Below are 26,293 nucleotides of genomic sequence, written 5' to 3'. Positions count from 1 at the left end.
GTCCCCACACATCCCAGAGGCTTAATTATACAGAGTGTTGAGTGTGGGAGAAGTTTATCTGAGTAAATTATTGAGCCAGAAAGATCTGTCACATATCCACTGTTTCAACAAGTCAAGTAAGCTGACAAGCAATAATTAACTGTATTGATGAGAGATTATGAAACCAGAGTAGGCGGATATTATTACTCATATTCTTTTTACTGTTCCAAAGTACTGACTTACCTAGTGAAACAACATATATCTCTCAACAGGAATATAAATAAAAATGTGTTCTCTTATTCTCTTATTCTCTCTCTCTCTCTCTCTCTCTCTGTTGTTTCCATGGAAACTTGCCGGTAGGTAGAGAGGGTGAAAAGGAAGTGGAAGACAGACCAGAACAAGTGGGCCAGTCTGACCATGCATGGTTCTTGGTCCTGTGGGAAAACTATGAACCTGCACTATGAACTGTCCAGTCAGAGCTCCTTTTTGTGTTCTGCCTTATAAACACATCAGAACAATAACTGAATGATACAACAATCCTCTGTTTTTGAATCACTAATGTTCACACAATGCCACACAAGCCATAAATGCCAAAATAGCGGAAGAAAACGACAAGTCTGGACTGTAAGCTGACTAAATGTGTTTATTTTGAATATAATTCTGCAGGGGGAAAATCTGCAATAACACTTGTAAAGCACTTAAGCACACAGCCACAAGAGAGAATGGTGACAAAAGGATTTCAGGCTGACACATTGTCAGTCTCCTTCCCAGTCCGACATTCCCACAGGAGGCCTCCATCTCACCAGTGGACTATTTCTCTCTCTGTGTCTTTGTTGACTACATTCCAATATCCAACCCATTATGATAGCATACACATTATCCTTTTGGAAACTCTTGACATAGAATAATATCAACGTAAAGTCACAAGCATCCTCAATTTGCTAAAAAACATGTTAAAGTATTTTTTAGGCCACAACAATTCACACATAGGCTACAGGTTTAGCCTTGCTTTACACTCTTCATTTGAAAATCACACTCGAAGCAATAGACATTTTGGAATTTCTTTGTCAAGAGTGAGAAGATTGAAATCACTCTCATGTCAGTATGTTGAATATGAAGCTACCACTAGCAGCCACTTCGCTTATCTTAAAGACTTGAAATAGGAAAAGTTGGCTCTGTCCAAACGTAACAAAAGCTTCCCAACACTCACAAATTAACACAAATTTATTGACACAAAACGACATGTCGGGATTTTATCGAGGGGTCTATTTCAGTCACTCCTTGGAGTACTCCAGGTCAAGATATAGTCCTGCACATTACTCACTGTATAACTGTATACATGACAGTACATGTATAAATGCTATGAGCAATGTTTACACTTTAGATGTAATATCCCACCTCTCATTTTCCTCTCTCCTCCTATGCAGCCGTCTCTGTTTCGCTCTTCACCAGATGGCCTTTTTAATTCAAGAGCGTAAAGCCTGCCAGCCTCTTACACACTTCAAACCAGACTGTGTGAAGGAATGGGAGGAGTGGCTGCCGGACGAAAAAAAAAAAAAAAGATAGCAGATGTGAGAAGGAAGGGAAAAAAGGAAAAACAATTGTGTGGGCAGCAGTGAAAAGGGGGATCAGGGTGGGGTTTGAGAAAGATGCTATCCAGGCTGAATTTTTTTTTGATGACACTCATTTGCCCCAGGAGTGGAGTGCAGCATTAATATGGTAATATCCCCCCAGGCAAGTGTTGAAGAGTGGAGGTCATCTACTGCATATGCAGCCCTGGGCCTGTATGAGTGTGGATGGAGATCCCCAGTGGACTGACTTGGAGGCTGGCTAAGAGGAAGCAAAGGTAATGGGAGTCAGGCTTCCCTAAAATCACATTTCCAGCTGAAAAAAGAGAATGGTCTTTGGTGGGAGAAGACAGAAAATGGTCTGCTAATGGGACAGAAGGCTCAAGAGTGCACACACACTTTACCTCACATGTGAAGCTCAAATCCTGGAAGCACCTGTGACAAATGAAAGTCTGTCATAGTTTGCCATTGAATATTTGATACTTGATTTAATTTTGTTTTTAATATTAAACCCTAACCTTGATGGTTGGTGATATTATGGGTTTTTCTTGCTGTCAAGAAATCCCATGACAAGACCAAGACCAACAATGAATTCATCCTATTAAAAAGCTTTTACTTTGTATACCCAAAAGTAGGTTATTTGTGTGTTGAAGACTGCCATTGTTACAAAAGCCAAAGTGTTGCACTGGGTGACATATTCGCTCATCAACTATTTCAAGTTAATTCCACATACACTTTCCTGTTGCTGCAAATACTCAATGTAAAAATATTCATATATTAATCCATAGCTATAGACAAGACATATCTTTTTTTTTTTTTTAACTTTTTCAGGGTATCTGGGTATCCAAGCTTTTTTGGGAGGGGGGCTCAAAGACACAGGTGCTTAAACTGGGTGATTTTAGGTAAATACAGGTATATTAACAGCAATGTATCCTCAGATAGCAATGTATCTGCATGCAGTTTTGTATAATTTACCAAGAAAAGTTATTCCTCATTTTAGTGCGTTTTCCTTCGAAAGTAAATTTCCACTCGTTACATGCATACAATATTTTCAAATTAAATTTCCGTCCACACAGGAAACTCAATTAGGTTCAGGCAAAAAGACTATTTGGTTAGGTTTAGGAATAGATCGTGAAATATTAAGTTAGGTTGAGGCAACAAACCTTAGGTTTCGAAGAGATTGTTTTTTCGGTTAAAATAACCACGGAAGTGCTGTTACTGATGTAAAGAATGTGGTATATCTACAAAATAAGGCACATTATTATGAAGGCTGGATGAGACGAACATGCGGACAGTTAGTATGCAAAATAATGTGTTTTTTTTAAAACTAAAGCATGTAAACATGTTCCAGTATGAACCTGCAATTTAGCATAATATCTCTCCTTTAAAGATTCAATAGGAATAAATAGGCCCGGCACAGAGAGTCACAGATAGGGTAGAGAAGTCTAAGGTTACTGCATGCTGTGTTTTGGTCTTTTTATGAGATGTACTAAAATAAATATAGAATACTTCCAGCCTCATCCTTTAAAGATGTTTTTCATATTGACCACATTTTTGTCAAACTAATTAGGGAATTGGAAGAGAGTGGGACTAGTGATTAGAAAAAAGGAGAAAATACACATTTGAGTTGCAGATCATCACACCTGTATTCTATTGAATACTACTGATTTCAGTTACTTTAATTTGGCCATCATAGTCATTTAGACACTCCATGTTTGTCATCATATTGGATGCATTTTCATCTTTTATCAAAATATCGTGTGCGTATTTCTCACTAAACCTCTTTGGAATTACTCATAATGACTCATTCAGACAGTAACAAACAGCTGTAGCACAATTGGTGGGCTGTTACATTTTAAAAGACAGCATTTGGAATATAGTGATGGCAGATACTATATTTACGTACATGGATCATCTCTGACTACTACAAGTATTTAAATCCAGTCCAATTAATGTTGAAAAAAATGTGACTGGATCAATAATATCCATTGAAGTTACATCACTAAAACAATGAAATGTCTCCCAAAAATACAACTTTTGACCTTTCCTGATAAGGTCATTTATACAAGGAGCAAATCAAGAGCGCGGAGGTCCTTGAGGTATGAATATCGGAAGAGGAAATTTCACAGTATTTTTACAAAGCAGCAATTAAGCATCCATTGGGAGGCTCGCTGTAAGGGTTTACTGTTGTATCAGCTATGACAGTCAGTAAATGGAAAACAAACCTCATATTCAGTTCCTGATTATCCCACAATCCATCTCATTCTATCTATGCTTTCATGCTTCAATACCCTCATCTATCTTCTCCTATCCCTCCACCTGTAAAAGGGGAATCCCTTCCATGTGCTCAACGATCCCATCACCTCCCAGGAGCCCCATTCTGCCTCCCTCATCAAACATTCATCCTCTGTCTTTGTCTCTCACAGATCATTACTGCCATGCCTGTGATTGGCCGGAACACAGTGATAGATGTATATGGCACTTTTGTTTTAGAGGTTTTTATTGTATATTTGCATTATTCATCATCATACCATCACACTGTTAAAAGAAAGTGGCCTGAAACACCATTTGGGGGGGCGGGGGTAAATCATTAGAAGTCCTGTTTCTTGACTGACAATAGATATTATTAAGCAAATTAAAATGATCAAGATTAGACCTCACATTTAGTTGTTCTGTGTTTTTTGTAAATCGCATCATTTACATGACTGAAAAAAACTATATCCAAGAGCAGTAAGGATTGGTTTTGAAAATGTCAGTTTCACTGATATTAGTTCTGCACCTTTTCAAAATGAAAGTTTAATTGCATTTAGACTGAGCCGTGATATGTTTGGATGAACACCACCATGCAAAACTACATAGTGGTATTTACAACTTTATTTCAGAGAATATCTGTATTCCCTTTTGCTCTTTTCTTCTGATATTATATTTTTTATAAGAATGAGGTCTGTGTGTCAGTCCCTCTGTGTGTGTTGTTATCCAGTTGTTACCTCTGCGTTCTAGCTCCTGGACGCCGCTCTGCGCTGCACAGCGAATACACCTGATAACGCCGTTCCGACTAACAGCGGCATTGCAAATGTTCGAGCGGCCACCCTCCGGTTCCCTCTCAGATAAACAGCACTGGTACTGGTGTTTGCAGTGTCAGCGTTGGTAGCATCATTAGCTGCGAGCCGACGGCTCAGCTGTTGCCATGTTAAGAGCTGTGTGAAGTCAATAGATATGCTCTGCATTTAGAAATGTGCAACGTTAAGGCATAAAAAAGGGTTGGGGACCACTGCATCAACGTTGGGTCTCAAAACGCTCAAAGCTGATCATTTTAGAACAAAATCCTTTCTTACACCGATCAGCTGCCACCACGGTTCGAGGTACTTCTAAAACAAGAGTTTGGGCTCTAGTGTGTAACCTCCAGGTCTGAAAAGTGAAGCCAATGCGGAAGTGCCGCAAACTTGCATTCATTCTAATAGCCATCAGGGGGCGACTCCTCTGGTTGCAAAATTAAATCTGATAGTATAGAAGTCTATGAGAAAATTACTCTACTTCTCACTTGATTTACTACCTCAGTAAACACTGTAAACATGAGTTTATGGTCTCATTTGCTAGATTCAAGTCTTCTTCAATACAGCATGATGTTCATTTAGTAAATGATGATCCAATTTAGACAAATACATAAAGCAGGGCAAGCTTTAGGGCAGGGCTACTTTGTGATTGACAGGTTGCTACCACGGCATTGTCGGGTCTGGGAATTGTCGGTGTTTTTCATCGTACAACTTTCACAGTGTGTTTTCAGTTAATTGTAACATTTTGGCCTAGAAATATCCTATTCAACTACACTGTACTCGGTTGTACTTTCATTTCTGGTTGGATGAAAGCAAGATGGAGAAAGCCAAATACCAACATTATGACGGTGCCAAACTCAAGGCTTCAAAGCTTTAGTCCACAAACCAATGGATGACATTACAGTGAGTACGTCCACTTCTTATATGCAGTCTATGTTGAGCTCCACTAACTTGACTGCTAGCCTATACACCTCAGAAATATATCTAGGATAGGGGCAACCAGAATATAATGTTCATCTTTGTGCCCAAAATATTATTAAAGAATGGAAAATACCTCACGACATTTAGTCGTTTTAGACGTGGACATTTCTTGGACAGTTTGAAACTATATCCGTTGTTAATCTGTTAATCTGTTAATTTGATTAACGATTCTCTTGAGTGCCACTAATCCTGTTAGATTGACTGAAGTCAGTATTTATTTCAGTAAGATTTGCAAACTAAAGAAATTAACAATTGTTGATCATTACTCACAATTGAGATTATTGATGCAGCTGACCTAGGACTCACCGAGGAATGTCTCACACACAAATAATGTAAAATAGGAATTAGTCATTTGCAGTCAGTGCATAGCCTTTAATTTTGATCTAAGAGTCATACGAACATCATTTAGAAAGCTCCTCTGCTTTCATCTGAGTAAAGCTATCTTTAACCATTTATACTTGGTGAGTTTTTTTCTCTGTTTAATATGTGATTTGACCATGATTTTATCAGGAGTGCATCATCAATGAAGTATAGGTGGACTTTACAGACTCATTGAACGAGTATGTTTGATCTCAAATTAAATGTATCGGGGGGAAGGGGGGAATAAACACAATGCATACAGATTGAAAACATTTCATTCATTCATTCGGTGCATCTAACCGGCCAGTACTCTTTTCACTTCTTATCTTTCATTGTCATTTTGCATTTGTCTTTCTGTATAAAACAACCCACAACAACTTGTTACTTGGCTTGCTGTAAAAACAGACTTGTCTTGTCTGTAGAAAGATCAGGCATTTAAATTCAAGCTTAAATTGAACAAATTAGACAAAAAGCATTTCCTGCTTTGGTTTTTCTTTGCAAATGATGAGTATTTTTTGCATTGCTTGTTCCAAAACTCTAAACATGCTGCTGCCTAGCTGGCCGTCCATCACCCAAAATAATTAACACAGTTCCCCATCCGCATGTCACACTGTTAATGAGTCCCCTTAGCATCAACTCAAAAGTTGCGTAGGGAGCACAGGTCAGACAGCCTGAACTCCTCCTGTTATTTTTTTTTCTTTAAACTTAGATGATGGAGTATGGTCTTCTTCAGTCAGCATGAACTGAATAAATGACTGTAATCAACATCTTCAGCAGTGAGCGCTGGGCTCGCACATTATTTTAGATTCTCAGTCGTATAGAAGGAGAACTTACACTGTAAATATGCTTAATTCTACGACGTAAAATAAATAAATAAATCAGAAACTCTTATAATGATCATTAAAATACTTTCTTTCTGTGATAATTAATTCAATAACTGTGTTGGATGAACTGATTACACTCTGATGGTGTTTCTAGTGTGTTGTATCGGCTGAACATGCAGCACAGATGCCTCTGGGACTGGAGGAAGCATCAACAGTACATTTTGCTTCCCTTATAATGAATTTGTCCAGCATTAGTAACACAGCCTCCGAATAGTTGTGCCTTGGGGTTTTCATTTAGATTCCTAGTGTGTTTAAATATGTATTTTGAACTCCTAATGACATGATAATCGAAGGATTACAGAGAATCCCTCCATCTATAGCACACAATCTCACTGTGTTCATGCTTTTCAACAGTATGATGCTAATCTGCACTGATTTTGTTCCATCATTTCGGATTATTATTTTATCTCGGGATGAAAAAGACAACAAAAATAAAACAAACTATTAAGAAATGATACCAACGATTAAAACATAACCAAACGATAAACCTTGTTTATGAAGACCATCTTCTTCTCTACAACACCTCCAAAACAAGTTTTTGACTTTTTCTTATAATAAATTATTTGCCAAATAAGCTAGATCGGAGATATGTTTTTTGTCGTGTGCTGCGGAGCCTGTTTAGTAGTTTTTCAGCAGCCTCGCACATGTGGAGGGTTGTAGACATGGCTGTGCACAATGTGATCATTATACGGAATGTAAAAATTATAGTGTCAATAAAAACTAAACGAATAGTGCCTGATGTTGACAAATTACGTAACTATCCCTCTATCCCCTTAGTCTTTAGATTACACAAATATACTTTAAGCATGTAAACTACAAAGATAAAAGGTGAGGTCAACTTCTCAACAACACCTGAATACAAAAGATGTCCCTCACTACAAACCAGCTCGTAGAAGTTCATCAATGTACAAATCAGTCGATACATAAACCACACCAAATATCTTACTTGCAGGTTTCCTCAGTGTCCAGCGCTGCCGTGTGATGAATGGAGCGTGCAGACCCGAGGCATATCCTTTGCAGCAGTGTTGAGATGTTTAAGCCTCAAACTACCGGAGATGTGAACTACAGTGGTGCTGGAAGAATGAATGAATGAAAAGAGGAGGCGAGTGTGTCGCTGCCTGAAGTTTGAACCGCGTGCAACCGAGTCGCGTGCCAGGAGCTGTCCGTGGTGCTGAAATAACCCCCACAAACTACAACGACGAGCCTGACCGAATACCTGGAGGTCGGATCCCGACAGCGGTTAAAAAACAAATCACATTTCCTAAGCATATGTAATTGACGCCCACTTCATTGTTCTGATGGGGGGGGAACAAAGCGTTCACGCGTTTGAGCATCAAATGTGTGGAAATATAAATGTTAAAACCAATCTAGAAAAACAAATGTGACGTTTATGAGCCTGATAGGATGCCAGGTTATCGGCTATAGCGCGCAGGAAATCCGGCAATTTGACACAAAGTTTAAATTCTACCTGTTACTCAAGCAGGCTATGCAAAATCTTCAGTAACTGGCAATATATAAAAAAAAAAAAAAACGTTTGGACACTTGAACAAAGGCGCGGTTGATCCACGCATAAACAGTCCTGGAGATAGTCTGGTAATTTAGAGCATGGAGGAAAATTTCTTTCAGCCGCTTGGTTCTAGTTTGTAAGCTGTTGAATCGGACGTGGAGACGAAGAGTCGCTCCCTTTATTTGTTCAAGATAGAGACCGCTCATCTTCAGGGACGGACATTTTTTTGGGACCCGCAAACAAGTTGCGACACGTCACGGCAGAGTGTGAGGTCAGTCCCAGATGGTACAGAGATGCACAGGGGGACATGCGCTTTGTGAGCCTTAATTTCCTCTACTGCCGAAAGCAGCTTCGGACACGCAATGGTTGAGCATCTATTTTGAATGTTGAGACCCTCCCCCCCCCCCCCCCCCCCCAAAAAAAATGTAATGAGATTAATAATTAACATCATAGGGAAGCATAGTACCCTGTCAAAGCTGCAAAACACCCCTGTGGGTTTCACAATTAATCAAATCAGCGGTTGACCCAGTGTGTCATCGCAAGTCTCTTCCAGGCTGATGTTCATGTTTGCCTTTGGACAAAGGTTGTGGTGCCAGGATTGAAAACTGAAAGTGCAACAGACATGCGGTGAGGGCATCTGTCCCTGCAGACGGATCACACCTCTGTAGGCATGTATACAGCCACCAATCTCATAGTCTAATCACAATACAGACTGTTTAGGTGAGATATTTTATAACTTGACTGAGGTCTGAATGAACAATCAGGGTGATATGTTAGTAGTTCCTAATGATTTGTTCTTAGATAGCCAACAAGAGAGAAGATGCTTCATTTCTACATTGCAGACATGCAAGAACAGAACCATGTAGAGATGTAGGCTTACATTAAAACATACAACATGAAGTATAAGGTTCTCCCACACCAAGGTGCAAGAACATTTTCAATGCTAGCCTGGATTCTGATAGTGATGAACTCGACAATCACCATTCTTCCAAATGATATTCTGATTTGTCACCTTGTGTATCTTGTGCTATTGAAGATTGTGTTCTTTTCTGCACCTTCATTTTGAAGTAACATACAGACATTTGAGAGCTTTATTAATAACATTAATATATATTGTGCTGGACATTTTCTAAAAAAATGTAATTAAATTTGCTTGTGTGTGGAAAAACTATGTCGAAATATTGTTTGAGAATGTAATTAATAATTAGTTTCTAATCTAAATGACTTCAAATTGATTTAATATATTTGTAATATATGATATATGTATGATAAACCCATATCCACTATTATTTTTGGCCTGAGCAGAAGAAAGAAGGACTTTTTTCTCTCTCTGGTTAATGCAGTATTAATCAGTGAAATAACTGCACATACTATGGTTGAATAAAAACATTTGTACGTATAGGTCACTATGCTCATTAAGGAAGACTGGCTGTGTCCATCACACATAAATAGTGTGTTGAGGCATAGTCTCCCTCTGCTGCTGTCCTCACAGCTGATTAAATAAACTGCGACACAAATGCCAAACCTCTCATTCAAATGCTGCTTTGTTCCTGCGAAGGGGAATTCGGATAGAATAACATTGTGAAAAAAATTGTTTAAGAGTGTTTGTGCTTTCCATATTTGTTTTATTTTGTGTGCATTGGACAGGTCATCATTGAAAATGAGAATTGGTTCTCAATTGATTTTACCTGGTTAAATAAAGGTATAATTGATTAAATATTGTAATGGTGTCAGGGAAAATCTTAAAATAGCTTTGTTTAATTTTCTGAACAGAAACATAAATTATGCCATTATTGGCTCTTTCTTGAAAGTTTCTCTTTTATTAAGCTTTTAAATTCCATGTCCTTGCCTTTCCAAAAGCAGCAGCGGCAAGAGACAGTCATTACAATGTGAAACCATGAAAGCAGTTAGCGCTTAAGAGAGAGCTTGATAAGTTATTAGGCGCTAACCTTTAGACAACAATGTGTCTCACTGCCACCCACACTTAACACGTAACATTTCTCGGTTGGGATACAGACAAATAAAAAGGGATACAAATTTTCGTATAAGTATAACAGTAATGATGTGGCTTCAATTTTAAGTTTTAATGCAGACAACTGTATAGAATAAGAGTTTTATACTTTTTGTGTGCAACAAAATCCAAGCACAACTTCTTCTTGTCGACTTTACTTTTCATTTGAAAATTGTAATACAGACAGAAAGACACAACCATGGCAATGTGCTGTACATTACAGCAATTTCAACCTACAAACATATCACAACTAGTCTCTGGATGAGAGGGAATTTTGGCTACAAACAGAACTGTAGAGTGGACAACATTACATTCACAAAATAAAGCAATTATCCGAGCACAGTGAGACAATAAAGTTCTGTACACTCCACTTTTCAAGAGGAAAAGTTTACACGTTTTAATTGTATTTTAAATTATATTCCTGGTGGTTTGGAGGCTACTGTGAAGTTACTGGTGTTTCTTCTGCCTCAGTTCCCCCCTGTGGGATCTACAGTATATTGTCCAAATTGGAGAAAGAAAAAAAAAAGAGTAACACACTTAATTAGGTCCATCAAAATGTCTACGGCATTAGCTCCTGCACATTTTTACTCCATCATTACGGTATATCAAGACACCAACACGTTACATAAAAATCCTCAAACATAACCTTCAAAGTGGGGTACATTATCAACTTTCACACACAGGCAAAAATATGCTATATTATGATGCAGGTTATCTGGCGTCAGTGTCCTTCTAATCAAATATATCTTAAACTGAAGTGTCACCTCTAATCTGAACAGGAATGGCAGGGATTCACAAAGGATTACAGTTTGAAATGAAATATAGAGTTGAACAAATCTTGGCTCTCATTTGCTGCACACCATGTGCAGAGAAAATTAGGTTTACTCAAGAAGACTTAAGCAAATGGGGCTGTGTGTTGTCCTGTCCCGACACAGTGTAAATATAGAATCCGGAACTTAAAAAAAGAATTAGAAAAATGTTACTCCACTATAACAAAAGGTACAGGCTTTAAAAAAAAGTAGAAGAACATAATTATAAGGCGCAGAAATACGGCATTGTGATCATGGCATGAAGAGCTTTAGAACCACCAACAAGATTACATGACAGATAACCAGTAACAACTGAGCATGCCAGTGTTACATGGCCTCATCTCTTATCTCTTCAGCATCCACCCTACTCATCTCCATCCCCCACGGGCTTCTTCTTCTCAGCCACCAGTTCAACTGCTTCTCTAGCTGCATCTTCACCCTCAGGGACCTCCGCCTCATCTCCATCTCCCTTCTCCTCCCTCTCTTCTCCCTCCTCCTGCTCCTCCTGATCCATGTCAAGCTCTTCAAAGGACGAGCCGCTGCCCATGGACTCGTTTGAGCCTCTCTCGCTGTTGTCCCTATGCTTAATGTCTTCATTTGCATCCATTACGTCCCTCAGAGGCAGAGAAGATGCCAGGGAGGCGGCTGTGGAAGCAGCCAGGGATGTCTCTCTGCTGTCCCAGGGCACACCGCCGCTCACTGAGCTCACGTCACTGTGGGAGTCTGCACCTGCAGCAATGTGGGAAATAGACACATATAAAAAAGGCTTTGCGAGTTTGCAAAAAACAAAACAAATTACAGGCAACCAAAACTCAATTAGAGTGAACTACAGGTGTGCTGATTTGTTATAACCTAATTTGATGTCCCTTGGTGGCACTGTAAATAAGTCATTACCATGTCCACAATTCAAAAGAGCACAATGAAGAATAACGCTTTAAATACCCTATAATGGTTACTGTATCTCCTAAATGTTCACCACACATAATAGACATGATTGGACATAGTGAGTCATAAACCTTTTCACAAATGAACATTTTGACCTAATAATGTAATCAGATAAAATGGCAGTGGATAACCAAAGTTATTACAATTCTTCCTCTGGGACAATAGTGCAAAACCACTCAAACCCACTAATCAACATCATGGTGGCGCTAGAGGTCATGGGATTCATGCATGGCTAAAAGCACAATTATTTTCATATAGAATCAAAGGTTAATAATAACATTCACCAACATTAGCATTATACTTTGTCATAAACCTCCTTGTAGATGATGCAAGGGTGTAAAGATGTGTGTGTATAAGCATTATCCTTTTCTGCCATATTTTGATCAAAGCTAGGTATAATAATGTTTGTGATATGAAACTTTTATGATTCTTTGGCCACATAAAATTCACCAAATCAATATATTTAAGTCACTTTAATACAATAATAAGAAAAAACCCACGCTCTCTTCAGCTTGAACCTGGTTATTAAAGCTCTTCGAGAGTCTATGTGCCAGCTGAGCTCAGACAAACCCGATTATTATTGTTGAAGAGGGAAAAGATCTTTCATATAATTGAAAGACGAGTCATAGCTATGTTAGCAACATTACTTGCGCCTAACGTTCCTGTATTACAAAGCTAACTTTGCAGAAGATTTTCTGCCGTCGTCTGCAGCACATAACACATATCTGAAATCATTGTGAACAATGTCCATTAGCTTAATTTATGGTGAATTCCTCAACCACATGCTTTCAGTCTAAACCAGATTCTAACTGGCCCTTTGAGCTATAATTCTCTGTTACCGAATAGCCATTCATTATCTCTTACTACTGTTATTTGTTGTGTGGAATCCAACTAGAAGGTATAGCTGTAATGTTGTGAGCTGAAACACAGTAACTGCAGGACAAGTCAGTAATATGAAAATCTTACAGGAAGGTTGAAATGAATTATGGTTTGTAAAAACAACAGCACTGTGTGTCAGGTAGTCAAAAGATGAAAACATTATTATAATAACACAGCTATAACATGGGAAACACATGACGGATATGAGGCCCATTACAATTACAATCAGGACTTAAAATGTTATGAGCCCAACACGTCTCCAACCTACAAATAATAATCAGTGAGCTAAACTGTTGCTCCTCTAGAAGACACTTCAGTAACCAGAGAAAATAATGTGCCAAAATTTGCTCTGAAAAAAGCAGGTTTAAAACCTCAATGACAAATTCTGGGTTCACATTTGTCCAATTTATGACTGTAATTGTATTGTTTGACAATGTTGCCTCTCCTGTACCTGTGTAGTATACTAACACTTTTCACTTTTTATATGTCTTATTTGGTTTGGAATGAACAGCATATAAAGTGTTTTCCATAAATAAAATCTAACTCAACTTGACTTGACTATCCCACAGGACACCAACACACTATTGTCCGAGCCATTTTCCTGCTGCTTTCACACTCCAAATAAATCTCATCCACACATCAAAGTGTGTTTGCACTAAATGTGTCATCTGGGACCCAAATACAATAAACAGGGAGTCTCCGCACTCCGCGCTGAGGTCAGTCTTTCTTTTTCCGTCATTCGAATCTCAACATCACTCAACAATCTAATTATCACATCCAACAGATCTGATCCTGTTAACAGTGAAGAATATCATAAATGGGACGTCCATTTAGGTAAATTAAAATATCCATTTATAGGCCTGTTGATTAGCTAGCAAGTTCAAACAAAACCATTGGGTACGGTCGTCAGTGGATCAGGTCTGGTGTGAATGTCATGCGACAGAGATGTATTGCTTTAAAATACATATGGAGTTTAGTTAGTTATTTATTTAATTTGCATGGTGCAGTAAAAAGGACAGCTCCAGAGAGACTCATTTTACAATACAAGGAATTTTACAGGAAATAATGGGTTTATTTAGGGTAATCGGGTGGACCCCCAAGGAAGAGCCTTAACACACTGGACAACTTTCACCTCCTCTACAACTGCAAGGAAGCCCTGAAATTGGTACCCTGGTTAAAGCCAGCTGTGCCTCTGAAAGTCTTTTAGATAACATTTGCCTAAATTGGGCCCATTGGGATTATTAGCAGCGAATCAAAGTCTTGTTCCTCCAACTCTTTGGAACAGATGAGAGGCTTTCTAAAGACGTAATTAGAGACTGATAGGGCAGAGGCATGCTGAGAGTTTGGAGAATCAGATTCTGAGTGGAAGGTAAGAGAAGTGCGACAATAAAGTGCATACACAGAAACTTAAGAGGTGATACAATAGATGGATCTTCTTGTTTACAAATTAGGGCTGGGAGGAAGAAGCATTATATGCATGTAATTATGAACATATATTGTTGTACATGTGATGGTAAACGGTGTGTTTCCAAAAAGAATTCCATCCAAATTTAGTGCACATTTTGACGATTTAAAAGGGCATCAGTCAAACCTCAATCAAACAAAAATGGTGTGGCAAACATGATGTAACTAGAAGGGCACTCGGAGAGTGCAGACCTCCACCAAGACCAATCTTCTCCAAAATAGAATGGGTTTCTCTTTGGCCTGGGTGATACAGCCCCGATGACCAAGTTTCATAAAAATAGGGCCAGTAGTTTTTTTTCCATAATCTCGCTGACAATCAGACAAACAAAGCAAACCGAAAACATAACCTCCTTGGTGGAGGTAAATGTGGTATTTGTGTTTGTTTCAAGTATCCTCATCAATCCACACATGTCTGATCTTTCTGGCTGCCTCTATTTTGTATCTTCTTTGCACAGTGGAGATGAACATGTTAAAGACTTTCACATACTTCACATCATAATGTATTCTGTTTCTATTGCACTTTATTGCATTTTGCTTTCAATGAAATACCACATTTCCACCTCAGCCAAGTGTAGACTTTTCTTTTTTTAATTTCGGGCGCATAAAAGATGGATGCAAACACACTTCATGTCTCTTCTTAGTCAATAGGGTTAGGGCTTGTTGCATCAAATGTAACAATCATCAAAACATAGCTACATTGGCCCGTGCTCAAAAGAATAACAACTCGCAGCACAAACAGTGGCTGCTGTGATCACCAGATTATCATAAAAGTGTTTTCACTTTGTTGTGTTTACTTGCTCTCAGTGTCCTGTAAACATATAAACAGGACAAATGTCCGGGCACAAGCAGACTTTATGGTCAAGACTATAATGTCTATAATGTGGAAACTGGAGTTGAGGGATGAAAAGTTTAAGGCAATCTCAGAGTTGCCGGAGCAGGATTTCCACCACTGGCTTGCCAGACAAATAGATCCACTGATTGATCCGTCTCTCATTAAGAAAGTTCAGCTGTATCCGGGAACAGAAACACACTCACAGTCTCCATTTCGTATAGTGGCCACCCAGCCCTAAACCTCATGTACTACACTAACACATAATAAAAAACACATACCAGCCATGGTGTAGGAAAACTGCACACAAATAGGAAGTCATTCATACTCCTGCCTTCTGGTTGTCATATGAACACATAATACCTGAGCTAAGAACAACAGCTTCTTCAGATTTAAAGACATTCAACAACACTTTGAAAGAAACAAACAAGATAAGTTTACATTCCAATTTCACAAGTGGGTACTGCAAACTTTGCAATAGAAATGTGGTCACTCTTGAAACTCCATTTATGTTTCTGCTACCACCAATCACACAATAGCTCCCTCTCAGCGCTCCTGTGAACAATAAAGAGGCCCTGGGCGATGAGTGTTTCCAAAGGAACATACATACATTCCTTTAAACAGAGCCTAAAGCATATGAGGAGTGTTTTTAGAAACAATCATCTAAAGTGTGATCCCAAAGGCTTGTGTTTATCTAAAGCTCCTCTTTTGTAATATTACCACTACTTGATTCCATGTGATGAACAAGAATTTGACTTATCATTAGATTATAGATAAATCGGTAGTCTTTCAGGTGATTTATCATCAGGATATCAATTATGTCCATCAGTTAAAGAACATTTCTGCATGCTTACTGTAGTTCCGCCTTTAAATAGTAAATGGTAAATGGATTGTAATTGTATAGTGCTTTTCTAGTCTCAAAGCCCTTTAACAGTACATGTCATCATTTACCTATTCCCACTCATTCATACGCTGATGAAATATCTGAATTATCATAGTAACAATGTATCAAGCTGTTCTTATTAACTTTCTCATTTGTTAGAAAAACAAACCATTGACAAACTAATTAATAATAATTGTATAATTGTAAATAGCCATGACAGATTGTCTTTTGACAGCATACACCTGACAATTGTGCTGATGTTGTCTGAAGAAAGGCTTTTACTCGTCTCAGGCATCGCCACTGTGCTTCGATGGCGTGTATGAATGGGTGTGAATGGGTGAATGATGACAAGTAGCGTTAAAGCGCTTTGAGTGGTCGGAAGTCTAGAAAAGCGCTGTACAAGTACAGTCCACATTTAAACTGCATTTACGAGGGGGTGTAACATAATGTAAGATCAGTATGACAGCACCTGATGTAAATTAGCCCACCTCCACCCACTCTGTCCCATCGAACCAATACCATTTTCTTTGTCTAGTGATTTGTACAATGACAATGTCAATACTGCCATGGGTCCAGACTTTAGGTGCAGCATGTTTGAAAGAGTAGTAGCGGCAGAGAAGACATTGTGCTTGAAGACATTTATTTCCAGGGATATAAAAATGACAGAGTCCCATATATCACATATTCTCTGTGAGGACTCAAGGGTGTCGAACAAAATAAAAGTTGCCACATATTTTCTTAATGTTTTCTTCATAAGCTATAGTCTCAATAGAGCAGAAACCTGGGTTTTTATCAACAAGCTTTATTAAACTGCAATAAGATGAAATAACACAACGACAAAAAACAACTTCAGTCTTTTTAATAATCCTCAATGAATGTTTTTACTTATTTTAATTGTTGCTTTCAGTGAAACAGACATTTCTTTTAGTATCTGGAATTAAGTTTTTTGGTTTCTTAATGAGGGCTCAGTAACAACAGTGTATCATGTGTTTAGCGGCACTAAGACAAATGTGATTGGTTTAAAGAAATACAAACTAGTCAGAGCTTTTTTCCCCCCCCTTATACCAGAAAGACAATGTGTGGAACCAGACTTTTCTTTTGCACTGATAGAGCGCTGTGGCGATAGGTCTGGCTATGAGAGACTACGCTGTATGAACAAAGTACACATTACCTGTAATGTCAGTTCCTCTGTCCTCATCAGAGTCCTCTTCTTTAACATCTGTTTTAACCTCCTCCTTCATCTCTGGAACAAAGAAGTCTGTCTGGCGAGACAGTGGAACCATATAGTTGATGACATCTGAGCTACAGATCTCAATAGTCGGGAATGCACACAGCTTCCTCTCCTGTGAAGGAAAAAAGTGGACAATTAGATGTATGACATGACACATTGTTATACAGTGTGTACTCTGTAGTAATGCATACAAAAACATAAGGAGATGAGGCTTGAATATCAGTTTAAGTTTGCACAACACAGCTTCACAAAGTTTTACAGGGCCGTCTTATTATGAAGGTGTTAACTTTCATAATTACATCGTGCTGGGATTAGAAAGAGAAAGAGACGAATATGGAAATTATTATAAAACTGCAACTAATAACTAACAGATTAAAGTAGAAATGTGTGGAGTGTGCTTATGAAAGGTCCTGCCATTCTGCTCGATCAACTGCTTCATACTCGCACACTCAATAATATGGACAACATAGATGACGGTGAGAGAATATCTCAGACAAGCAGAAAATATCAGCCATATGTAGCTTTAAAAGGTCTTCACTTTGCTGACCTAACACTATTTCTTTGGCACATTAATATAAAAATGTCCACTCATTACATTTGCATTACCATTCACCTCTATGTGTCTACACTTGCACCCTCCTGTGGAGTGTGCAGAAAGTGGAGAGTTTATAAATATTATACCATATTTTCTCTAAAGAGGACATAAACATTACATCATTTTTGCTTTATGCTTTTATATAGTCCTCAAGGGATTGCAGAGACGTGAGCTCTTCAATAGGCCGTCAGAGTGCAGCAGGAGGAGGCCCGGGTGAGCTGCACAGGCCGGTCTCAGCAATGATCGGCCGCAAAGTGACACATTATGTTTTAGTGTGAGATACTATGCAGGAATTCATGACCCAAATGGCTTGACAGTAGTATATTTAACTCAAGCAGTCTAATTGATATACAATTTTCACAACTTTAGTATGCTTTACTCTTCAATTTGATCAAACGAGTGCAGTGCCTGTTCGGAATGCATGCCCGTTTGGAGCGGGCTTGTTTTCTGTAAAGGCCTGCTGCAGACATGTGGTCCGCAGAGCCCTGAAGCCCTTTGTTTTAAGGAGGAGTTTCTCCAAGACTCCATTCTCTTTCACAGATACTGTACTTGCTCTTAACTATTTGCAAAGTAAAACTGAATGTTTAATTTCTATAAAGTTGCTCCCGAAAAAAACATTTATTTCTGTTAAATAGTCCTTTTATGTTACACCTTTCCTGGTTTGGGGGCTCCTCTGGTTTTTACAACATATATTTATGTTTATAGATAGATCACACCCTACAATGCAATATAACCCTCCCTTTAATGGAATTGTTATGGTTTTATGGTGTGGGCCTCTCTGCGTGAACGTCCTCAGAATTGCATAAATGTCTCGTCTCTAAATTGAAGTCATTGTACAGCCTTGCAATTGTGCCGTGGTTGTGCAACAAATATGTCTATTCTGGCCTATTCCGAGAGGGCAAAACGTATTGGATGGTCTCACACCAGTCAGTCAACTGACTCATTTTCCTCTGGGTCAGGGTGATCTAGGATGATTGATTGGTTTTAATGTAATCCTCTGCAAAATAAGACTGTGCTAGCTGGTATGAATCACCTGGCTGCCACAGACAGGGGTTCTAGCCCCAGAGCTGGCTATGCAAATGAGTACCCATCTCCTTGAACCTGCCTCGATAATGAGCTGAAATCTAGACAAAGACATTATTCTGTAGGTGCACACACACACACAGTCTCCAAGGGAAACTGTCACAGCTGAGAGAAATACAACAGCATGTGAGAAAGATATGTACCAATATATGTGCTTTACCTTGTTAAAACAATAACTTGTTCATAATTATCATATCCTCTTTATTAAACCCTCGTGCCAGCAGGGACTGCACATTTTCCACCAGAGACTATATCAGGTGATTTTACTGATGAACACACCATCGACCAGGGAGAAAGGACTCATCATGAACTCACCTACTTTTAGGCATTGTTGGGACTTTTTTTCTGACCTTTTTATTGTGTTCAAGAACTAAGAACTATCGTTGTGCTCTTTTAAGGGGCTTGTGTAGCTCCTATTTCAGAGTAGGTACTCTCCCAGCACAAGAGTTACCGGGAGTAACGTTAGTGTACTATGATTGGTTGAACCCATTAGCCAATGCAGCACCGACAATCACAGGCAACAAAAGTACAGACAACTCTTAACCAAATGAATGGGTGAAAATAAAAAGGACAAATGTGACACTGAAGTCAAGACATTAACATATTCACGAGTACACACCCACTGAGTAAAATAACAATGTAACAAAGTTGTTATTTATTCTTATATTTAAAAAAAAAAAAAAAGCTAAGAGAGTCTGCAGACGTGTCTGGCTCGCGTCACTTCAGCGTTCAAAAACTCCAATCATCTTTGGTAGAGATGAAACCCTCCATGAAGCACTCCATGGCCTGCTGCATGTGTGGATTTTTGCCTTCAGCACAGGAAATAACAAATATTTATACTGTAGAGTTGTAATAGGTTATTTTGATTTACCATGTAAATAAGAAAGTTTATGTTTTAAATTAATACCTAAAGAAAGATATGATAATTAATAAGGGATATCATGAAGAATATTCTGGAGGAATGTATTATAAAGCATAAGAGATGATCACTGTTTTATTATTGTAACTGTATTGTTGTGTTTCAAAGAACTCTGCAACTCCATATTAGGTTATTTCTTATCACATTGTTAGCAGGATCAATTGCTTCAAAACAGATGGTACTTTATATATATTTTTCCTAGCTCCATGTGTGTTTAGAATTGAATTGTTGCAAAAATGTATACAAGCCCTATGCGTATAAATAAACTGCCATCCAACCTCTTCAAATATTCCAACTTTAATTCTGCCTTTTTTCTGTATTAAGCATTTATTGGAATATTTAATGAGTGTTATAGTCTTTAAAGGCAACGATAAATGAATTGTTCTTGTTTAGTCCTTTGTCAAACATTTCTAGTGGTACCGCTAATATTGTTAACTGCATATGTGCTGACAGAGAGCCAGACGTTTGACAGGCATAGCAACAGTAATTATAGAGTTGAAGTCCTCTTCCGGTTGATCACCACGGGACCCAATTTACTTACGGTATTCAATGGCAAATTTGTGCCATGAATTCCACATATGATGATTGTATTGGATATAGAACATACAATGATAAATCTATGACAAACTGCGACTTTATTTAAATGCTAAATTATCTTTAAAATTGACAAACATTATATGAGCAATTCATGGCACAATTGACAGTTACTACTGTACTTTTTCTTCCTTCAAAATAAGGTTTCATTGGGGATAATGGAAAGGAAGTGACTTCGCCTCTGTATGTGGGGCGGGGCTTAGTGCACTGTCATATATTATTACTGAATCAAAGTCACTATCTTACGTTGTGCCATAAAATAGGACATAAAATAAGCTCTTTCCTTCTTACAAGTTATCCACATAAGTCCAAAATCTATTTTAGATTAATATTATTATTATCATTAGTTAGTTTATTATTGAATTGTCCTTGTTTACTGTCTTATTTGAGAGCCAAAAACACAACCAACATCTATTATTAAACATTGGTAAGCTGATCAAAGCAGGTCTCATCTTTAGAAGGCACATTTCACTGTCCAGTAATTCATATTTCCTCTCACCCGTGAAATTAATAAAGAAATAGAAGATAGATTAACCGTCCCCATCATAATAAAAACTCACTCCTGGCGTACATGTTTTAAGCAAGCAAGATGTTCCATTTCCTCCCCGTGCCCTTTTCTGGCCTGTCTACTGTCTGATTGGGTGCCATCTATTTCCCTATAGCCTATCATGGAGTCAACAAGCATCCACTTAACCTGCGTCTGTGTCTGGGGGTTGTTGGGTTTGAATGAAATGTGCTTTCCTGCAGGAAACAAAGGAAAAGACTGAAAAGTCAAAAAACAGGTCAGTCGTTCCTCTTTGTCACCTCATAAGAGACTCAGTCACACTTCTCTCATCACTGATCCATCATCCAGCAAAGAATCAGCAAGTGAACAACCAATTGGTATCAGCACCAATAAATTACGGATCATTACCTAATGTCTGTTCCTAAGACTGTAGTGGTTCTACAAAATGGGTCTTTCAGTCCTGGCCCTTCGCTCTATGTTATGCAACCTCACTCTTAATAATTAATGACCTTGCTGCACTGAAGTTTTGTCCATTAAACATGTTGCATTTGAATTGGTGGAGAATATGAGATCCTATTTTTATACAAAACATTCTTCCTTTTATTTCCACATGCGAATCACACTGCCTTTTATTTGAAGATAATATTCCCAAGCATATGGTGTTGCACCTGCAAAAAAAATGGATATTTTTTTATTATGTGCAATTAAGCGCTAAAAAGTTCACAGGTATGAATTTCAACCAAAAACAACACCACCTGATTTCATTGCAGTGTGTCATAACAGCTGCTCAGTATTGGAAAGTATCCTAATTAAAGAAATCAGAGAGTGTAGTTTAGTTTGTGAGCCTCTCTAAGCACTAAGCACTTGCATTACATGACAGGTTTGACAAATTTAGTTAATTTGTATGTATACTATGATGGCTGATTAAGACACAATTAATCTATGATGCCTTATCCTAGAAGGGTTTTATTCTAATTCTAATCATCTAGATAGATAGAAACAGTAAAGAATTAACAGAATCTCAGAAAGAGTAAGTGAGAAAGAGCTGTAAAGCTGTGCGACCGTTATATAACAGACCGAAGGACACAGGTAAAAGCATAAGTTCTGCAGAAATGTCCTTGACCAAGACACTGAATCTCTTGCACCCCCTGGGTACGATGCTTTAGTTGACCTTTTACCTTCAGTGGAAGATACAAGCAGTATGTAACGAGTTCCCCCTTATCCCGTGAGTCTCGGACTGAACAGAGGCAGCAACACGGCTGGTTGTAGTTCCCAAAACCTTTTATTGGCATACAGTCTAACACGACAGCTGAATTACAGCTGAATTACAGCTGAATTACAGCTGAATGACAGCTGAATGACGGCTGAATGACGGCTTCTCGCGCCTCTCACTTCTCAGTCCCTGATTAACCCTCAGCTCCAGCTGAGGCTGATTAGACATCATTCCGGCACCGTTCCCTGAACCACACCCCCGCTCCACCCACTCTGCAGCTGAGCCTAACCACACCCCACTGCCACACAGTCATTTCCCACTAAATCAATTGTGTTTACTATTATTGCTCACCAAGCTGCCTCACAGGAATACTGTAGTACTTTTATTATAAAAATATAAATGAGCTCCATCATATTCACAAATCTTAGTCATTTAGGTGACAGAACCCAAACAGCTTTTTACAGAAGCAACCAAATAACACCAGACTACTGAACTTTACAGAAAGATGAAAAATTTTGCAAAAATTTGCACAAACTCATTTAATGGAAAATGTTGATTGTGAAGTTCATTAAATGATAATGGTACTAGGAATTGTGTGCGTGTGTGTGTGTGTGTGTGTGTGTGTGTGTGTGTGTGTGTAAGGTAGGTTGAGGGGCACAGACACATATATGGGTGAGGGTCTCATGGGGCTTTATAGTGTTTTGGCCTCCTTGGCAGCTGCTCTAATATAAATACCAATAAACATAGATAACAACACCTCTGGAGCTTGATTCACTGCATCACTTAACTAACCCTCAAACAGAAACATGGCTACGGAGTAACTGAACCATAAGTACAGCAGAAGAGCTCAATACTGACACTATGTTGTATTGCAGCCTTTTATAACCGAAATGTATGCAGTCCTCTCAGATCTGATGAATAACACTGAAGCAAACAATCTTCCACTTCCAGATGTGGGTTAAAAGACATTTTCAAAGATCGGTGCATTAGCTTCGTTCTTCTTTTAATGCCTTATCTCTTTGTTTCTTTACAGCTGAGTGGCTCTTTTGGCTGATGGCCAGAACAAACGTGACTGGAGACTATGGACAATCTCACTCCCAAGAGGCCAGCCTTCTCACAAAGTTGAGGGGCAAAATGCAGCAAATATCAAGAAGTCTGACTGAATTTGTGTTTTTGGAGTGAGATTTTTTTTTGGAGATGTATAGTATTGGTCTAAAGCATGCACAACTTAAACAATGTACACTGACGGGTGGATGTGCTACTGACAATGTACAGGGTCCTTCTTCCCTAATTTATTCTTTTGAGTCTCATCACATTTATAATATTTACTGCAACAACAATAACAGGATTTAATTAGATGGTTTACCATTTTTCAATATACATTTGTTTTAATCTATATTAATGGTTCATGTCAGATTTTGATGTCAATCTCTCCAAACGGAAGTAGAGCATTTTTTCCACACCACAGTTTTGCATGATAGTTCAACAACCATACATGCAGGAATCAATAACTTCTCATCAAACTGGAAGATACTTTATTACAGCAAGTAAAAGGCTCACACTTTTTTGTTACAACTAGAAAGGCACCATTCTGCTATTAATTGTACTCTTGTTAGGTTCATCACTCTCCACCAGAGCATAAAACTCAGCTGGACACTGAAGGCCTGTGGATTTGTCTAGGAGACGCCAGAAGGTATTTTTGGAAATTCATAAATTCACTAAATTGAATTTAAGTAGGCCAAGCAGGCGGAAGAAACATGTAGGCAACAATAAAGTAATTACAACACTTCATCACAACCCCTAAGATTCAGTGGGCATCAACTATGGAGCAGATAATAAGATCTAAGGATGCATTTTAATTAAAAAACAAGGTGCCAGAATGGAATGGCGTTTTAAAATGCAGCATGTTTGTTGTGCTCCTAGGCCACTTAGTCAATTGGTCTGGAATCCTGGTCTATAATGGTTCCATCCATCCATTATCACCCGCTTATCCAGGGTCGGGTCGAGGTGGCAGCAGGTTCAGCAGGCCGACCCAGGCTTCCCTCTCACCCGCAGCACTTTCCAGCTCATTCTGGGGGATCCCGAGGCGTTCCAAGGCCAGCCGGGAGATATAATCCATCCAGCGTGTCCAACGGTCTTCCCCGGGGCCTCCTACCAGTTGGACGTGCCCAGAAAACCTCTAATGGGAGGCGTCCAGGAGGCATCCTGACTAGATGCCCGAACCACCTCAGCTGACTCCTTTCGACACGAAGGAGCAGCGACTCGACTCCAAGCTCCCCCCTGATGTCCGAGCTCCTTACCCTATCTCTAAGGCTGAGCCCGGCCACCCTACGGAGGAAGCTCATTTCGGCCGCTTGTATCCGAGATCTCGTTCTTTCGGTCACGACCCAGAGTTCGTCACCATAGGTGAGGGTTGGAACGTAGACCGACCAGTAAATGGAGAGCTTTGCCTTCCGGCTCAGCTCCCTCTTCACCAAGACGGACCGGTACAGCGCCTGTTTTACTGCTGCAGCCGCACCGATCCGCCTATCGATCTCCCGCTCCACCTTACCCTCACTCGTGAACAAGACCCCGAGATACTTGAACTCCTTCGCTTGGGGTAGGCAGTTTGCCCCCACCTGGAGGGAGCAATCCGCCGGTTTCCGGCAGAGCACCATGGCCTCAGATTTGGAGGTGCTAACTCTCATCCCTGCCGCTTCGCACTCGGCTGCAAAACGCCCCAGTGAATGCTGGAGGTCACGGTCCGAGGAGGCAAACAGGACCACATCATCCGCCAACAGCAGAGAGGCGATCCCGAGACTCCCGAACCGGATCCTCTCCGCCCCCTGGCTGCGCCTAGATATCCTGTCCGTGAAGGTCACGAACAGGACCGGTGATAAAGGGCAGCCCTGGCGGAGGCCAACACCCACCGGGAACGTGTCTGACTTACTACCGAGGAGACGAACACAGCTCCTACTGCAGGCGTACAGAGACCGGATGGCCCGTGCCAACGGGTCCGGCACCCCATACTCCCGCAGCACCCCCCACAAAAACCCAGAGGGACCCGGTCGAAAGCCTTCTCCAGGTCTACAAAGCACATGTAAACTGGTTGGGCAAACTCCCAGGACCCCTCCAGTAATCTTGCGAGGGTAAAGAGCTGGTCCACTGTTCCCCGACCGGGACGGAATCCGCACTGTTCGTCTTGAATCTGACAAGCGGTCTGAGCTTTTTTAAAGCTTTTCCCGGGAGGCTGAGCAGTGTGATACCACTATAGTTCGAGCACACTCTCCGGTCCCCCTTCTTGAAGATGGGAACCACCACCCCGGTCTGCCAGTCCATGGGCACTGTTCCCGACCCCCATGCGACACTGAAAAGGCGTGTCAACCAAGACAGCCCAACAATGTCCAGCGCTTTCAGCATCTCAGGGCGGATCTCATCCACCCCTGGCGCCTTGCCACCAAGGAGCTTTTTGACTACCTTAGCGACCTCTGCCAGGGATATGGGTGAATCCACCCCAAAGTCTTCCGGCGCTGCCCCCTCTCCGGGGGACATGTTGGCCGGGTATAGGAGTTCCTCAAAGTGCTCTTTCCACCGCCCGACGATGTCCCCAGTCCGGGTCAGCAGTTCCCCCCCCCTGATGAGAACAGCCTGGGGTAGACCCTGCTTTCCCTTCCTGAGCCGTCGGATGGTTTGCCAGAACTTCCTTGAGGCCAACCGAAAGTCCTTCTCCATGGCCTCCCCGAACTCCTCCCATGCCCGAGTTTTAGCCTCCGCAACCATCGCCGCTGCAGCCCTTCTGGCCCGCCGGTACCCGTCAGCTGCTTCAGGAGACCCCTGGGCCAGCCAGGCCCAAAAGGCCTCCTTCTTCAGTTTGACGGCTTCCCTCACCCCCGATGTCCACCACCGGGTTCTCGGGTTGCCGCCACGACAGGCACCGATGACCTTCCGGCCACAGCCCCGAGCAGCCGCGTCCACAATAGAGGCTTTGAACAAGGTCCACTCGGATTCCATGTCCCCAGCCT

At 40.1% G+C, this 26,293-nt stretch overlaps 1 protein-coding gene across 1 annotated transcript in view; it reads right to left on the bottom strand.

The window, feature by feature from the left end:
• Positions 1-10,482: 10,482 nt before the first annotated feature.
• Positions 10,483-26,293, bottom strand: part of tex264a (testis expressed 264, ER-phagy receptor a) — a 68,038-nt gene continuing 52,227 nt past the window's right edge. Inside the window, exons 3-4 of the mRNA XM_034532371.1 lie at positions 17,324-17,495; positions 10,483-11,881 (exon numbers count right to left, since the gene is read on the bottom strand). Coding sequence (XP_034388262.1) covers positions 11,517-11,881; positions 17,324-17,495 — 537 coding nt within the window. The 3' untranslated portion in view covers positions 10,483-11,516. The remainder of the gene's footprint in view (positions 11,882-17,323; positions 17,496-26,293) is intronic.

Source organism: Cyclopterus lumpus, chromosome 5 (genome assembly GCF_009769545.1).
Source record: "Cyclopterus lumpus isolate fCycLum1 chromosome 5, fCycLum1.pri, whole genome shotgun sequence".
NCBI classification, from domain to species: Eukaryota; Metazoa; Chordata; class Actinopteri; order Perciformes; family Cyclopteridae; genus Cyclopterus; species Cyclopterus lumpus.
The sequence above is the reverse complement of the archived record's forward strand: the minus strand, read 5'-3'. Positions and strand labels throughout refer to the sequence as shown.